At 46.4% G+C, this 18,034-nt stretch overlaps 1 protein-coding gene across 1 annotated transcript in view; it reads right to left on the bottom strand.

The window, feature by feature from the left end:
* Positions 1–16,617, bottom strand: part of LOC111157779 (dachsous cadherin-related 2) — a 264,672-nt gene extending 248,055 nt beyond the window's left edge. Inside the window, exon 1 of the mRNA XM_022519410.1 lies at positions 14,632–16,617. Within this exon, the coding sequence (XP_022375118.1) occupies positions 14,632–16,617 (1,986 nt within the window). The remainder of the gene's footprint in view (positions 1–14,631) is intronic.
* Between the last annotated feature and the right edge of the window lie 1,417 nt (positions 16,618–18,034).

Here is an 18,034-nt window from a genome sequence, read left to right on the forward strand (position 1 = left end):
CTGCTTCCCTTCCCCTTTCTCTGCCTGCCTCTCTGCCTACTTGTGATCTCTGTCAAATAAATAAATAAAATCTTTAAAAAAATAAAATAAAATAAAATGTACTAAGATTCAAGACTCAAGACAAACTTATCAAATTCATCTAGTGGTATGAGGGTAATATAATAATATAATAATATTCTCTGTAGTATACACAGAATCTATATTTTTATGCAAGTAAGCAAATTATCTAAAGTACTGTCAAACATTAATTTATAAACCGCACTTCCTGTCACCTCTCTTCTTTGCGCTGGTCACTGATTGAGGTGATGGAAATGAAATAGACATAAGCATGCCAATCAGATTCTACACAGGGAAAATAGCATACAAAAATTCTTGTGAGATGAGTCCAGGAAACAAAGAAGCTGCCACCACTGAAATACTGTGTTCTTGTTTATGCCCTAATGCAACAGAACAGCCTTTGTATTTTTTTTTTTAACAGCTCAGTACTTAAAACAATCTATACTTCAAAGGAAAGAAAACAGTGCCCATGCTTCGATTGCTCTTTACCTCATGCCTTAGTTCCTTTAGCACGGACATTCAGAAGAACTAGACAAGTCACTCGATATAAACAATAATGTCCTCCGTGTTCCCAAAAGCAGACATCAAGCAGAGTATACAATTCAGGAAGTTTCTTACTAGACAACTCGTTAAAAATCAAAGGGTCTTCAAATCCATTTATGGTAAGGCTAGAAATAATCTTTAATCTCTTGAAAATATAACTATGACAATGGCTATTCCTATGCAACTGATTTAAATGAAGAACAAAAGAACAGTCAGAATAATCTGAACAGAAGGGCTTTTAAAGGTGGAGAACAGTCTTAAACAGAATTTGGGGATCACCTGTCAGTAACCAAACTGAACAGAAATTGCCTCAAGTTCTCTTTTGTTCTTTACTCTTTGTTTTAGTTTTTAAGATTTTATTTATTTAGTTGACAGAGACAGTGAGAGAGGGAACACAAGCGGCAGTGGAGGGCGGGGGACGGTGAGGAGAGTAGGAGAGGGAAAAGCAGGCTTCCTTCTGAGCAGGGAGCCTGAAGCTAGACTCCATCCCAGGACCCCGGAATCATGACCTGAGCCGAAAGCAGACGCTTAACGACAGCCATCCATGCCCTCCCTGTTCTTTTCTCTTTGTTATCCTTGTGAACACAAAGCTATGCTATAGGTCTTCCTCATTTTTTTGCCACAATACATTTCCCAAAAGCACTAAGTGGATGGTATTTTCTTGTCTGAGGATTTAATATGAAGTAGACCAACAATAACATCGAAAAAAATGCAACAATTAAAAATTACTGCCATGATTTAAGATGGAAAATGTAAATTTCAATTTCTAAAAGTGAGTACAAAAAAATTTTACTTGATCTTAATATATCAAAGTTACACACAGCACATTAAAATACAACTAGGGGCATCTGGGTGGCTCAGTCAGTTAAGCATTTACCTTTGGCTCAGGTCATGATCTCAGAGTCCTGGGACTGAGCCTCATGGGCTCCCTGCTCAGCAGGGAGTCTGTGTCTCCCTCTCTCTGCCCCTCCATCCCCCCTTGTAGAAGTAGAAGCTCTCTCTCTCTCTCAAGTAAATAAAATCTTTTTAAAAATTAAAATAAATAAAATAAAACTGAAAAGTTTTACATTAATATTCTAATTATAATATATCTTAACAGTAAGTCTCCTATTTTGATGTGCAAAGAAGTTTTAAGGAATGATTTTTGTCATTTGGCTTTCTTAAAGAAGGTATCCAAATAAATTTTAACTGATGTCCTTTTTTTTCTGTTAGTAAATTTCCGACAATAAATTAAATTATTCAAAATCACTGTGACTTTATTTTACGCTCAGTCCATGCTTAAAGTAGTGTGTATCAATAAATGTTGGTTAAAGGAACACTATCATTTGATACAAAAGATACAAATGATAGTGTTCCTCTTTAATTGAAAGAAAACATAAAGTATCCCTCTTTTTCCCTTTGCACTTCTACTCCTGAATGAGAAGAAGCTCTTAGGACAATAACATTTAAAAATGAAGACAAAAGTCAGCCATATTAGGGACTCAATGCCTTTCCCCTTCACTGGGATAACCTATCAGAAGAGACATGTACAGCAAAACAAAACCAAGTGGTGTCTTTTTCTTTAAAAATGCCCTTCCCTTGACCTTGGAAGGCCAGAGAAGTGTCCAGAGTAAAAGCCCTGTGACTGGCAAAAATGACCAGAGGTGAGCTGTGAAGGACTGTCAGGAACAGGAGATTCAGGCTAATCTTTGTTTTAAACCAAGAAGGTGAAGGTATCCTCATGGCTCACATGGCCCCTGTGGTTCTCCCTGCTAAGACCCAGGTCATATTTGGGACTGAAACTCTACATAGCAGTTAAGCCAGTGCACTTTCCTAGAATGTCATTTGAGGTTCAGAATCATATTTCTAGTCATTTAACACGACTATTCATTGGGGTTTTTCAAACAAAAGACTGACCTTTGTTTCTTCCATTCTCCCTTGGCTTCTCAGTTTAATCAAACACAGGTGAAGGTCCACATAATAAACTTTCCTGGGAGTTTACTATGTGTCAGGCACTGCTCTCGGCACTGGATATTCATCATCTCATTCAATCTCCACAACTGCCTTATGGGGTAGATTCTCCTATCATCCCAATTTTATGAATGAGAAACTGAGGCTTCCAAAGCTTTGGCAACTTGCTCCAAGTCAAGCTACTAAGGAACAGAGCTAAAATTTAAACCCAGTTCTGCCTGGCTCCAAAGTACACACTTTTGTCCACTAGATCCCTCTTCCTCTGTTCAACTCAAGGACACCTGGACATAATGAGAGCTAAAATGCCTCCACACACCCGGAGCTACACTTTCTCCACAACTTCATTATACTAGCAGATGCTGAAGAAGACCACTTTAGCTCTAGAAGTACTGAATCCATCATCAAGGGATACCAGACCCTAAAGAGGACATAGCAGAATTTTCTAGAACCTTCCTTCAAGTGAGAAAGGGCTCTTAACATATGGTTAGGTTAGGTGCAAAAAGAGATGGGCCAACAGGTGTTAGACTGGATCATTACAGGGCACTGAGGAAGGAAGTTGAGCAAACAGAGGCAGCATGCCCACAGCCTTGGTTTGGAAACACTGCCAACAATAGGAGAGGCACAGTACATGCTAAAGAGAAGGAAAGAGTAGAGAAGCAGGGATAAAAGAGGAGAGAGGGTATAACTGAGAAGCAATATCAGAAAAGATGGAAGAGGTGAAGTGTGGAGAAGCCATGGATGGGTTTGATTTGGATGGAGGAGAAGCACCTAGTCCTTGGGGAATGGATGGCACAGAGACAGGAAAGCCTGATAATGGGAGGCAAAACGCTAGCACGTTTTCACCTTCTGGAGTCTACTGAGTAGGAGGCATCATTACCTGTAAGAGAAAAGGGAGCAAGACATGATGCTGAAAGAGAGTGAAGCTGTGGGAGAGATGCCAAGGTGAAGACAAGATTGCCCAGCAGAACAGAAGGCCCAGCTGATACCACACACTTACGATGGAATCAACCGCCATGCAGAATTATTCCAGAAGCATTTCCTGGTACAATTATGGGGGGAGAGCATAGCGCTGGATGGATCCGCCATAAGTGGTATGGACACAGATACTAAAGGACGAGTGTTAGCAGCATGCCTCTGAGAATTCTAGCTGGACAAAGAAGGAACTAAAGCAAGGAAGGGGCTGATAGCTAAAGAAAGAAAAGGAAGAATAAGGGGCCTAAAAGAAAATCTAGGTTCAAAAAATAAATATAAATTAAATCAAAGACTGAGAGAGCTGAAATGTCAGGAGGCTATGATCAGCCAGAATACAAGCTGAGAGGAGAAGTTCTAGATGCCTCCAGGTTAGTAAAGTCTGGCTATGGGATGGGGCTCCTGGAATCTAAATAACAACAAAATCAATTTGGGCCAAATCAATACTGGGCCAAATTGGAGAATATAAGACCAGTTTGGCTGAATGGCAAGAGTTATAATAGAGACAAAATGGCTAAAATGTGTATGGAGGGGGGCACCTGGGTGGCCCCATCAGTTAAGCCTCTGCCTTCAGCTCAGGTCATGATCCCAGGGTCCTGGGATGGAGCCCCTCACCAGGCTCCCTGCTTGGTGAGGAGTCTGCTTCTCCCTCTCCCTCTGCTACTCTCTTTCTCTCTCTCATGTTCTGCCAAATAAGTAAGTAAATAAATAAATAATCTCTAAAAAAATAGAAATAAAATGCATATGAGGGACTGACGAGGATGTTTGTAGTAAAGAAAGATGGTGGGGAAGAGAAAATAGCAGAGCCAGAGCGTGCAGCTTACTTAGTGCCTGGGAGCATGGTGAGGGATGCCAAGTATTTGAGAGGCAGTGCGGATTCGCTCAGGAAATGGGGTAAGCTGTCGGCCATCCGTCTGGGCTCTGATCCACTAGGCTGAGGAGACCAAGCCAACAAAACAGCAGTAGAAGCAGCCACACAGAGACCTGCCCTCCCACCGCAGAAGAGTGGCGAGACCCTTGCGCCAGCCAGCGTTCTGAGCCATTGACTCTTCTCTTTTTTTTTTTTTAATTTGATAGAGATCACAAGTAGTCAGAGAGGCAGGCAGGAGGGAGAGGAGGAAGCAGGTTCCCCGCTAAGCAGAGAGCCCGATACGGGGCTCGATCCCAGGACGCCGGGATCATGACCTGAGCCGAAGGCAGAGGCTCTAACCCACTGAGCCACTCAGGCCTCCCCATTGACTCTTCTCTTAGTCTCTTCTCTCAGTCTCCCCGCTTCCACAGCTTTGATTCTCACCTCCACGTGAATGTCTTCCGACCTTCTCTTGTCAACCTCAGGCTCTTGCCTGCACTTAGTTCTGAATATCTAAGTAGCCATCAAGACATCTTTTCCTGGACTACTGGCCATTAATTCATACTCAACAGGCCAGACACTTGACTGAATGAGCATTCTTTCCCCCAAAACTCTCACCTCCAGCTTTTCCTATTCTTCCCACTAAGCAGATTGAAATACGGCACCATTTTTTGCTTCCCCCAGCATGACTCTCCTCACATCCTGTTCAAGTTGTACCAATTCTTCCTTTATAATGCCTCTCAGGCCACCCTTTCCATTACCTTACACGACCATTCCCCTGGGGTCAAGCCCTCATGGCTGAAGAGGGATTATGACAGGAGTGTCAGGACTCTCTTACTTGGTTTCCCTATCTCCTGCTACTAACCCAAGACAAGGCTTCCTAAAACCTTACTTGACATATGTCAATCTTTCCTCAAAAGCCTCCCATCTCTCTTGCTTGCTTCCATAACAAAGGCCAAACTCTAGGCAAATACTGAAAGTCCTTCATGGGCTATCTCTTCCCATGTCTTCAATATAGCAGCCAGACACACTGTGGTTATTCCAATTTATACTATTGTCACATAGACTATGCAATCCTAAATAGTATTTTAATTAAAATTGATATATGTTATGATATTCATCTGATCTACCTGTGTCATAAAGCACAAAATCCTTTAAAATGAAGATTTTAATTCCGTAAGATTTCAAGAAGTAACCTGGCATTTCTAAAAACGATCTAGCATAATTTCCCTAATGGGCTATGAAAGCATACATTACTTTCATAGTTGCTCACTTTTAATTTATAATTTAGAAGGCAAGGGGCTCATTAGTGTAAGTCTGGTGTCAAGGTGTTAATAAAATTAATTTATTGTCAGACTTCAATCCTCAAAGAAAGGAAATCTTACTAAACACAACTTTCAGAAATCCATCCTAAATGATTCTCTTTTGGAAGTGATCATGTCTAGGAATGTTTTACACTTTTTTATGCAAAAAAAAAACAGAAGAAGAAGTGCCTAGTTACAATAGAATGCTTCCATCACAAGTCTGTAAATAAAAGTCTGTATTTATCACAAAAGAGGGCGGGGACTCCCTAGAAGGTGCATTTCTAATGAAACCTCCATCCTAGTCCACTGCATAAAAAACTTGTTACCTGCAAAGGCCCTGAATTCTTCCTACACTCTTCCTACTTTCTATCACATCATATGTATTATCTTAAATTCTTACAATAATGTGTTGCTAGAATGAACTAGCATGGGATGAATAATGTGTCAACTAGACTGGGCCATGAGATGCCCAGGTATGTAGCTAAACATTATTTCTGGTTATGTCTGGAGGGGGCTTCCAGAGGACATCACATATTGTCATCTGGACATCAATATATGTTTTTGTTTCATTTTGTTTTGAAGATTTTATCTATTTGTCAGAGACAGAGAGAGCACCAGGAGGAGAAGTTTCAGGCAGAGGGAGAAGCAGACTCCCCCTAGCAGGGAGTCTGATGTGGGACTCTGATCCCAGGATGCTGGGATCATGACCTGAGCCAAAGGTAGACGCTTAACCGACTGAGCCATGCAGGCATCCCTGGACATCAATATTTGTATTGAGGGAGTGAGTAAAACAGAATGCCCTCCCCAGTGTATATGGGCATCATCCAATCCACTGAAGGTCTGACTAGAACAAAAAGAAGGAGGTGGGATGAGCTGCCTCTCGGCCTGACTGTATTGGGTGAGTCATCAGTCTTCTTCTGCCCCTGAATGGCACCCACACTATCAGCTCTCCTTGTTCTCAGGCCTTCAGACTTGCACTGAATTACACAAGTTTTCCTGGGTCCTCAGTTTGCAGATGGCAGATGACGGGATTGTGGGATTTCTCTGTCTCTGTAATTGTGTGAATCAATTCCTCGTAATATAGAAACACATTTTATTTTTGACTAATACACATTTCATGGATGAGGAACTGGCCAGTAAAGTTAGTTAGAACTAACAGTGCAGTCAGAGTTGGAACCAAGGTATTCCGACCCCAAGTCCAGTGCTGTCTTATTCCATGCTTTCCCAATAAAAGACTCGAAAGAGTAATAATGGATCAACAGAAGAAAAGACACTAAGCCGCTCAAAAATTAGATTCATGCCCTGCACAGCTGAGAGGGGTCAGTGTTTGGTGCCGAGTCTCAGTGTGGTGGGGAGCACCCCTAAGGTGGGGAGCACCCCTAAGGTGGACCCATGAGGAATCACGACCCATTGCTCAGAGGCCTTGGCCACTGCTTATACCACAGGGCCTAGTGTCTCTAAGATCCTCACAGCGCTTTCTGGGGGGTGGGATGGGAAGGTCTGCTATTGAAAGGTCATCTGAACCTTCCTTAAGACAGGTGGGATTCCTAACCTATAAGATGTTACAAGTGTCCAAATTAAGTAAAACAGATTTCTGCTTTCATTGCCAGAAACGCAGAAATCTAGCTAAAACCTGATACACTATTTAAATGTATTTCTGCTCCTCTTCCATCTTTCAGTGCAAGACAATCTTAATTTGAAATGTCATTTTTTTTTAAAGATGTTATTTATTTATTTGACAGAGAGAGATCACAAGTAGACGGAGAGGCAGGCAGAGAGAGAGAGGGAAGCAGGCTTCCTGCTGAGCAGAGAGCCCGATGTGGGACTCGATCCCAGGACCCCGAGATCACGACCTGAGCCGAAGGCAGCAGCTTAACCCACTGAGCCACCCAGGCGCCCCTGAAATGTCATTTTTAATGACTGATTGTTGCATCAGGCAAACTCGTTTCCCACAACATTTTTAGAAGTCTTGCTTACTAACATTAAATAATATAAAAGATGTATTGAGGACTTCCTATGAGTCAAGCACCGCTCTAAGCAAACATGTATTAATTCAAAAGCCACACAAAAACTCTACCAAGCTGACACTATTGTTATCCATATTTTCTAGGGGAGGAGTCTGAGGTACAGTGCCCAAGATCATACTGCTAGTAAGTAGCAGAACTCAGATTCAAACACACTGCAGCCCCAGAGTCTGCCTATGTTTTTCATCACTGCATGCAACTTAATTTTAATCTTCAAAGCTATGAACACTCTACCAGGTAGTGTCAGTTATCTTTCATTATAGGACCAAGAACTAGACAATTTCCTGGCAAGTTATCTATTGACTGTAACTAAAGATACATCCCACAGATTCTAGGCAATACCCTTCTTGTAACACATCCATATGTATTATCTGATCACCTTTCCCGAGCAGGAAAAGGGAAAAGGAAGTAAAGCCAGCTGATGGGACTTGAGTAGCAGTTGTGCAGTTGTGTGGGGAAAGAAAGAAGAGAAATATCAAAATGAAGTCGAAGAATTCTACAGTTGATCTCAAGTGCTTAAAACAGGTCATTAAAGCAAAGCCAGGACACATATAGCACATGCCGGGAACTAAGGGCTAAGGCCAGCAGGAGTTGGATAATCAGGGAAGATGACAGTTGGCAGGTAATCTAGACATATCCTGGAGACAGGTGCAAATGACTGCAGTGGAAATCTCACATGCTTTCAATGCGTGTGTACATACAGGACATGTCCTCTTAAAAGAGCCAGGAAAGAAAGAAAGAAAATCAATAAAAGAGCTAGAAGTGGACAATCATTGACCATCAAAGTCAGTATATACTATGTAAGTATGGAAGCATGCAAGTAAGGTCAACAATAAGGGTATGCTAGTAGGAAGGTGAGGGATAAGCAATGCAATTCAGACCACAGAATTCCAAAGGATCGATGATAAACTATAAAGAGGAAATATACTTTCAAATAAAATTAATACACACTAAGATGAAATGTGAAAAATTAAAAAGTAAAAACTCTGACTAGCTGAAGCTCTTACTTCGCTTTTGTTTTCACTCTGCAGCTCTTCAGTACAATCCAACATTACTGGTCTTCTAACGCATACAACGGAGGACATGAGGAATTACAGAGGACTCAAAATACCATTAAACTGCAGCCCCACAAGCTACTTACAATCCACTGTTTTACCAATACAAGTAAACAACTGTAGCACCGCAAAGAACATTAAGAAAAGAAGGGGACGGGGAGCCTGCGTGGCTCAGGTGGCAATCGCAGGATCTTGAGATCGAGCCCCACATTGGGCTCCTCCCTCAGTGGGAAGTCCCCTTGCATGCACTCATGCTCTCTGTCTCTCTAAAATAAATAAATCTTTGAAAAAGAGAAAGAAGAGCGGGACACATGAGAAAACATTTAGTGGGAGGGGGGCACATTTAAGATAGGGCTACCATCTCCAGTTTGAAGAAAGGGCAATACAAGACAAGAAGCGATGATGGACAGAACTGGGGTAAGGGCCATGGGTATAAATGAAGGGATGGGTGTAAGAAATACTGACGTCCATAAGATGGGTCAGCTCCTGTGATCAACTGTGCAGAGGAATCAGAGATGACACCAAGAATTTAGGAAACTTCTTCCTCCTTAATCAAGTCTGTTACTTTCAAAGGCACTAGGAAAGGCTCTGGAGAGAAAGGGCCTCCCACCAAGGTAGGAACCACTTTCCCTCAGCTTCTCTTGCAGATTTGTGCTTTCATCGCCGCTCAGCCTTCAGGGAGTGGCTGCTTGCCCTGGACAGTTTGACTAAAGCCAATGAATGGCCCTTCACTTAAATCTTACCACCCCCAGAGGGGTTTGGGGTTCTCCATTTTTACCTCCATAGTAGAGTTGAGACAAAGCCAACACACTGAGCAAGACTTTATTAACAGCTAGGAGATATTTTTAAAAAAGAAGTAACCCTGAAAGATATAATGATAAAGATATAATCAGAAACAAGATACACTTTAGTCCTTTCTGGTCCATGGAGCCCAACAGGAATTGGGTCTTTCCATCCCTCAGGGTCTTCCCAGGGGTAGATAAGATCTTTAACGGCCACTGCTGAGGCTCCCTCTTAGACTTAGGGTTCCTCAAAGTCAGACCACGAGAGCGAATGAAAAAGCACAGCCAAGTGCCCTCTCAAGACCTGCTTTTTACCCAATTGAGTGGTTTGAGTAATGACCTGCTCTTTACCCTGGTCCTTTACTTTCCAAAAATGTCAAACACAACCACTCCAACAAACAGCAGATCCACACACACAGACACACACCAAATGCATAAACACATCTATGGAAAGGACACATTAGCAAAAATGGGAACGTTTCAGAAAGGAGCCAATGAACAAAAGTTAAGAAAGAAAGACATTAGTGCTAGAAAGGAAATGACTTTGGTTTGGGAAATGTTAGATTTAAGGTGCCCAAAATATACCCAGGTAGAGACACGTACAAGGTAGAGAAACGTGAATGTGAGTTTATAAGAGAGGCTGACCCTGTGGGTAGGGGGAGAAAGCTGTTCTGGGAATATAGAAAGGAAAGCATAGAAAAGAGCAAAGTGAGAGGAAGACTGATGCCCATACCTGCACTTCCACCACTGGGGGTTTGGGGGGTGGCGTGGAGGTCCAAGAAGAAAAGGACAACCCGGCAAGAAAGAGGCAGAAAGAGCAGACAAATGTGCCAGCCCTCAAGAAAGAGGGAGTGAGCGGGCCACAGTCCAAAATGCTTCATGATTAAGAAAAGCTGATTGGATTTAAATTTAAAAACACAGCTGCCTTTGAGAGACAGTGTTTAGTATAATGATGAGGGAACATCAGAACAGGGCGCTGCAGAAGGATCAGCTAGTGGAGGCGAAGCAAGTGTCCTTCCTTCTTGAGGACCCTGGCAGTGGAGGGAAGGGGAGAGCCCCCCCCCCCACCCCCACCACCAGCACCACCAGCACCATAGGCTCTGGTAGCCCAGGGACCTGGCCCTGTCTGCTCACTGCCATATCCTCAGCACTAACACTAGTTCCCATCATGTAAGGGGTACTTCACAGATATTTGCTCATGGAATGCTGTGTTTATTCAATCGAGTTTGCTGTTTGATTAAATAAATGAATTAGTGAATGAATCCGGTAATGATATTTGAGGAAGTCTGAGACAGTACTTGTGACAGCATTGCTGTGATTCAGGTATAAATGCTGGCGATAAAGTCTGTAAGCACAGTTCACATCACTGTACTTGTGGAAGTTCGTCTTTTTGACAGTAATCTGAGGAGAAAGAGCATCTTTTAGGCCAGACCCTGAATTTGGGGAGGCAACACTTGAGTGTCTGCTGAGTAGAAATCCCTCTCTGCCTGGGCCATATAGAGACACTGAGAGGAGCTCCTGTGGGGTGGGTTGTGAAGAAGGGGTTCTCCACATGGGGGACAGTGGGGAGCAAGGAATTAAGAATCCAGGTGAGTGCCTGTGAGGTTGTGAAAACCCCTTAGGACTAGAAGTCACCAATCTCAGGTTGCTACTGGTTCTCCTACTTGGTATTAAATCCTGTCATTCTCCCTCACCTTTAAAGTCTTTGTAAAGTTCTGATTTGGGTATGAGAATATAAAGGGGTTCGGGAAACAAGGGGGGACAGGAGGATGGCCAGCACTATGGTGGCAGCAGAAACAGTATCAAGAGTGGAAGAACCTCAAGGATCAATAATGTGGGGTGACACCCAAGACACCTTGAAGGTTCAAGCCTTTATTTCATTAGATGACATGGAATTCCCTTTTAGGGAGTACTGGAAAGAACTTTTTTTTCCCCCTGTTGCTTCTCATATTGCTTTTGTTTGATTCAGACAAAGGAGAACTGAACAGATACTCAGTCCAAACAGAGAAAAGTGGTGGAGAGCAACAGAAAGAAGGTAGGGTTGTAAATATCGATACAATGTAATTAAAGAAAGCCTTGGAAGAAAGGAAAGGCCATGAGACCCAAGGGCTAGCTGGGAAGGTTCGGTTTTACAAAGTGGTAAAAAGAAGGAGTGAGTAAAGAGACACAAAACAGATGGGAGACACCTGGTGAGGTTTACCTGAAAAGTAGGGGACAGAGCCAGCTAGTGGACTTAGAGAACACGGGCAGTTCACACAGCTCCTGGGGAAAGGCCACCAGGGAAGCCAGTATATAAGCGGGTTTCTGCAGTCTTGAGGGCCTACATCACTGGAATTTCCAGAAATTCTAATTAGCAGGACTTAATACTATTTACAGCTATACTTGGCAACCAGAAAAGGTTTTTTGCCTTTGGAGATGCAGTCCTCCCCTTGAGCCAAGTTTGGTTCGCCTAAAGGATCTGCTGCTTACCGAATCATAATAATGGGGGTAAACACACCTCACGGCAGGATCATCTCATTTTAGAAACAATTCTAAAGACAGGTTCTAATCAAGAGAACTACAATTAATCCACCCTGCCTATTTTCCTTCAAATGGAGCCAAGCTGCATTATTTCATACCGAGACCGTCTAGGTCTTCAGATGGAAGAAATCTTAAAAATCATCAAGTTCAACTTCTCACTTATTATGACTTCATTTTTAGAAATCCGTGGCAGAAATGATCAGTGCACACTGGCATCTATGCTGTGCTTTACATCTGTCAGCCTCCTTTGGGGTACACCTGAGGCCACACACCTGAGCTCTGGCCAATGGGACATTGGTGGATGTGATCCAAGTCATGCCCAGGCCTGGCCCTACACTGGATGGAGGAATACCAGCTAATTTGTATCATATCAAACTTTGCTTGAGAGAGAGATGAACTTCCATTGGCTACTCACTGACATTTGTGGATTTGTCTGTTTCAACAGCAAGCATTCATTGATTCTCAAGCCTTCTTTGAATAACCTAGCAACTCCAAGAGCTGCCAATCATTCTAGAGGAAGAGATGGAGATTATTACTGCTTGCAGAGCCAAAAGATTCAGAAGACAGAAGCAGTCACAAAACTCCTTTTTATAATATAATAACATCTTGATTATCTAAAGACTATTATTTGAGACATAACCTATAGAAGTTAAGGCCCTATCCCTGAGAAACAGGGAATAAGCTGTAGAGGTCTTTTTGTTTGTTGTTTGTTTGTTTGTTTGTTTTAAAGATTTTATTTGTTTATTTGTCAGAGAGACAGAGACCACAAGTAGGCAGAGCTGCAGACAGAGAGAAGTGGACTCCCCGCTGAGCAAGGAGCCTGATGGGGCACTTGATGCCAGGACCCTGAGATCATGGCCTGAGCCAAAAGGAGATGCTTAATGACTGAACCACCTAGGTGGCCCCAAGCAGGAGAGGTCTTAAATAACCCAGCTTGAGAGCTAAAGAAAGCATTGGAGATTCACTCACTAGTCTCTCAGGCTCTTTGTATTTATTCAAGTTATCTTGGAAAAATAAGTCAATGTTAGAAATCTGTTTATCTCACATGGGATAAGAAACTGGAAATCGGTCTGTTTCTGCTCTGTTCCTTTGTTTTGTTTTTCAGATTCCACATATAAGTGAAATCATATGGTATCTGTCTTTCTCTGTCTCACTTTGTTCACTTAGCCTAATACCTTCTAGGTTCACCCATGTTGTCACAAAAGTCAACATCTCATTCTTTTTATGGCTGAGTAATATTCCTGTGTGTATGTGTGTGTACCACATCCTGTTTATCCATTCATGTACTGATGGACCCTTAGGTTGCATCCATATCTTGTCCATTCTAAATATGTTACAATAAACATAAAGATACATATATCTTTTCTATTTAGTGTTTTTTTTTCTTTACCCAATACTGAAATTACTGGATCATATGGTATTTCTATTTTTAGTTCTTTGAAGAACCTCTATACAGTTTTCCACATTGGCTGTACCAATTTAAATTCCCACCCAGAAGGGAGATGGGTGAGGAGATGGGCAAAAAGGGTGAAGGGGAGTGGGAGTACAGGCTTCCAGTTACTGAAATGTACAAGATCCCAGGATAAAAGGTATCATAGGGAAATAGAGTCATAGTTTTGCAATAGTGTTTTATGGTGACCGATAATAGCTACACTTGTGAGCACAGCCTAATGTATGGAGTTGTCAAATCACCTTGTACTTCTGAAACTAATGTAACATTGTGTGTCAACTACACTTCAAAAACAAAAACAAAAAACAAAAAAAAGGGAAGAAAGCAAGCAAGGAAAGAAATAGGAAATTGGAACCAATGAGGACTGGTGCTAGAAGGGACCAAATCACAACATTCTGAGATTGAAGGAGAGATCAGAATTCTAAAGGCAGAATTTCCAAAAAGCAAGGTAAAGATTTCCATTGTATAACTGAGCCCCACTACTTCTCAGAGTCCTGAAGTTTCACTGGAGGAACTCAACTCACAACTGATTTAGAAAAGAAAGAAAGAAAGAAAGAAAGAAAGAAAGACTGACTTACTGTCTTCAACTAGCCTTTGTAAGCCTCTAAGAAAGGTACAAAATTTATTTAAAAAAAAAAAATCTCTGCAAATGGTTACTCAAACAGTTTCGGTGTTTAAGGTGTATTATTATTATTTGGGAAAAAATAATTTCTGAGGACCACCTTATTTCTCTAAGATGACAAACAATGATGCCCCAAAATATGAGACACCATCATTTGCATACTGTTTGAGAGTGAGTGATCCCTCCCAAATCAATGTGGGTGCCCATATTCAGTATGAAGGAAACCCAGATTCCTTAAGCAAACTCAGGATCCAAATACCACGTGAAGTAGAAAGGACCTCGGAGATCACTCAGTGTAAGCCCCTGACTGAAAAAGTTAGGTGCCCACGGGGCGCCCATTCACCTCACTGTAGAGGAGGACCGGAAGCTCAGGCCCCTGTGCTTTTGGAGCCAGGGTACAACCACCTACATAACAATGTTCCCTCCCTGGATTCCCTTTATCCTGCCCTCTCTTCCTAGGCCTTTCTAGAATCCAGAGGTTGATCCAGCAGCATGACGCACTCACCTGCAAAAAGCAGTGCCCAACCGGCGCGTGCTCCGCCAGGGTGGCATTGTACACCTGCCTCCGGAAGACGGGCTCATTGTCATTCACGTCCTCCACGGTGATGCTCACCAGGCAGGTGGCAGAGAGTGGGGGTTCTCCTAGGTCTTGGGCTACCACTCTCAACTCTACTGCCTCCTGGACCTCTCGATCCAGACTCCGGGCGGTGCTGATCACGCCGCTCTCAGGATCAATAGTGAAGGACCGCCCGCACCCCGCGGTGGGCCACACACCTTCCGCGTTGCAGCGAACAGGAAGGTGGACCAGTGCGTAGCGCAGCCGCGCGTGGTCTGTGCCAGGCTCATCCGCATCCGAGGCGCTGACCCACACGACCGCGGTGCCCGGGGCCGCGGCCTCTGACACGGAGGCCAGGTAATGCGCCCTGCTGAAGAGAGGGGGCTGGTCGTTGAGGTCGGCAACCCGGAGTAGCAGCGTTTCTTCTGTGCTCAGCGGCGGGGAGCCCGAGTCCGTGGCCACCAGTCGCAGATCATACAGGTCGCGGCTCTCCCTGTCCAGGGGCCCCTCGACACAAAGGAAAAATACCCCGGGGGAGCCGCCAGAGCGCAGCGCAAAGGCTCCGTCCCCGCCCTCCAGGGACAAGGAGATGCTCTCGCGCCCCAGACCAGCACCAGGCTCCCCGACGGCCTCCTCTTCCCGCTGGGGATCACCGTCCGCGTCTGACACCGAGACGCGAGCCACGTAGTCGCCGAGTGCGGCGCCCTCGGAAACGCGCGCGACCCCTCCCTCCGTGAGGAAGAGCAGGTGAATGGCGGGCGGGTTGTCATTCACGTCGAGCACCGCGATGGACACCCGTACAGTGGCAACCTCGGGCTGGGCCCCTCCATCGCGGGCCTCGACCACCAGCTGGTGCCAGGCCTGTGCCTCGCGGTCCAGCGGCCTCTGCACCCGTACCACGCCGCTCAGCTCCTCCACCGTGAAGTAGGCCGCATCGCCCAGGAGCCCGAGCGCTTGCCGGGCGCGGATGCCATAGCGCACGTGGCCGTTGGGTCCCAGGTCGCGGTCGGTGGCGCGCACGCGACAGACCTCGGAGCCCGGCAGGGCGTCCTCCCGCACCGCGGCTTGGTACTCGCCCTGCTCGAAGACCGGCGGGTTGTCGTTCTCATCTAGCACCCGCAGCTCCACACGCAGGTGGCCGGTGCGCCGCGGGCGGCCGCCGTCCCAGGCTTCGATATGCAACTCGTGTGCCGCCGCCGCCTCTCGGTCCAGGCGCCGCAGCAGCACCAGGTCCAGGGGCTCCAGGGGCGAAGAGGACAGTGATGACCCCGGGGTTCCGTAGTGCAACTGGAAAAACGGTCCTGCGGGGTCCTCGGGAAGGTCGGACGGTTGCACCAGGGTGTAGCCCTGCGTGCTAAACAGGCCGGCGTCCGGGTCGTGGGCACCTGGCAGGCGGAAGGCGGTGCCTGGAGGGCTGAGCTCCGAGACGTCGAGTTGCAGGGAGTCGCGGGGAAAACTGGGCGAGTGATCGTTCACGTCGTTGACGCGGATCTCCACCTGCACCACGGCGCCCAGCAGCGTGGCGGCCACAAAGCTGTAGTGGTCTCGCCGCTCGCGGTCCAGGCACCGAGCCGTGCGGATGATGCCGGTGTCCGGATGCACTTGGAAGTCGTCCAGCAGCGGTGAGTCATCCGAATCCTCGGAGAGAAAGAAGCCTCCCCCCTCCTGCTGCTGTGCAACCGGCAGCCCCGCGCGGATGTCGCCTACTAGAGTGTCCGGAGGAAGTCCTTCGTCCACGGAAAGGCTGAGGTTGAACACCTGGGCATATGAACCCGAGGCCACCCACAGCCACGCGTGCATGAAGAGCCCGAGCAAGAAGCGCTGAGCCCCGGTGGCGCCGCCGCCGCCCGGCAGCCCGCGGGGTGACCCTCTCCTCCCGCGGAACAGAAGGCGCTTCCCGGCGGGAGGCCCCGGCCGATGGTGCCCTTCGCCCATTCTCCACACAGAAGGACTCTGCTCCGCCAGCAAATCGCGAAGGCTCCCGGGCAACTGCCAGCTTGTGAAGGGGTCTGGAGCCTCTTCAGTGTCGGGGCCAAAGAAGAAAAGACTTTGTTTGGCAAACCAACAGACCCAGGAGTTCCCGAGGTTCAATCTGCAACTGGTGAAAACGTCCTCCGCCACCGCTCACGCAGACAGGAAAGCTCCAGCAGCCTCTGCCGCTGCAGCCACCTCTTCAGACCATGGATTTCTTTAAATGAGTCTCATCTCTTTTTCTCTCTCCTTTTATTCCTTTTACATCTGTTCCTTGTTTTGCTCGGCTTGTTGTTTCCCCCTGGTAAAGTCAGGTGCATTATTTCTTTTGCCAAAAAGGATGAAATTATTTAAAGCGCGCACACACAAGGAGAGGACGGGGGTCGGCCAGGGGAAGGGGGTGGAGTAAGGGCGGGGAGGCCGAGTGCGGGCGCCGGGCCGGAGCGAAGGAGGAGGGGAGGGAGGGAGAGGCGGCTCTGGCTGCGGTCGTGTCCGCGGCTCCGGGGGCGGCCTCTCCCAGCCGCGTCTCCCGGCGGGAGGATCGCCAGGGCTCCAGCTCCCACCCAGCCCACGCCCCCCCTTCCCTACTCCTCCCCGCTAGTGACGCGGCGCACACGAGGGCAAACTCCAACCTGCGAGTCGCCGCTCTGCAGCAGGGCGCTTTCTTGCCTGGGCCGGGGACCCGAGAGAGGGAGCGCAGCAGGAAGGACGCGCAGATTTGGAGCGCGAGGCAGGCGGGGTTCGCGCAGGCCGGCTGTCTGCCCGGGCTCTGCGTGCAAAGTGGCTATGGGTGGGGGAAGGCGAGAGCAGCAGCCCCTCCACGCCTTCCTCCCTCCATCCCCTGGACGGTTCCTCCCGCAGGCCTGACGCTTGGCTCAGGCTGAGCCGAGGGTGGGGGTTACAATCACTTTGGGGAGCCAAACTTGTGTTCTCCATTTGGCGAGAGAGACTCGTCCCCAGCGGAAGGACAGATGGAGTCAAAGGCCGACGCGCAGCTGGGGCCGGGATGACTGCAAAGGGGGATGGGAGGGTTGGGAGGGGGAACTTGGAAAAACCTTCGCGAAACCCCAAGAAATCTGTGACACACATGGTGCAACCATGCTTTCTCATGCCGCGCTACTACTCAGCAACGTGTGAGCGTCCTGTCACTCCCCTCTGCCACAGAGAATGACGACAATAGAGTCGGCTGGTGAACACTTTTTTATGCATTCAGCGCCATCACAACACTTCCAGGATGTTTTATGATGCTGATTTATGGTCAGAAAGATGGGGTAGCTCAGGCCAGACTACCTTCCAGCACTTCCCCGTCGCCCCTGAGCAAGGAAGTTTGCAGCCAGGGCAGCTGTTGACAACACTTTCAAACTAGCTTCTGTCGGAGTCC

Source organism: Enhydra lutris, unplaced genomic scaffold (assembly GCF_002288905.1).
Source record: "Enhydra lutris kenyoni isolate GAN:26980312 unplaced genomic scaffold, ASM228890v2 scaffoldscaffold3, whole genome shotgun sequence".
NCBI lineage: Eukaryota > Metazoa > Chordata > Mammalia > Carnivora > Mustelidae > Enhydra > Enhydra lutris.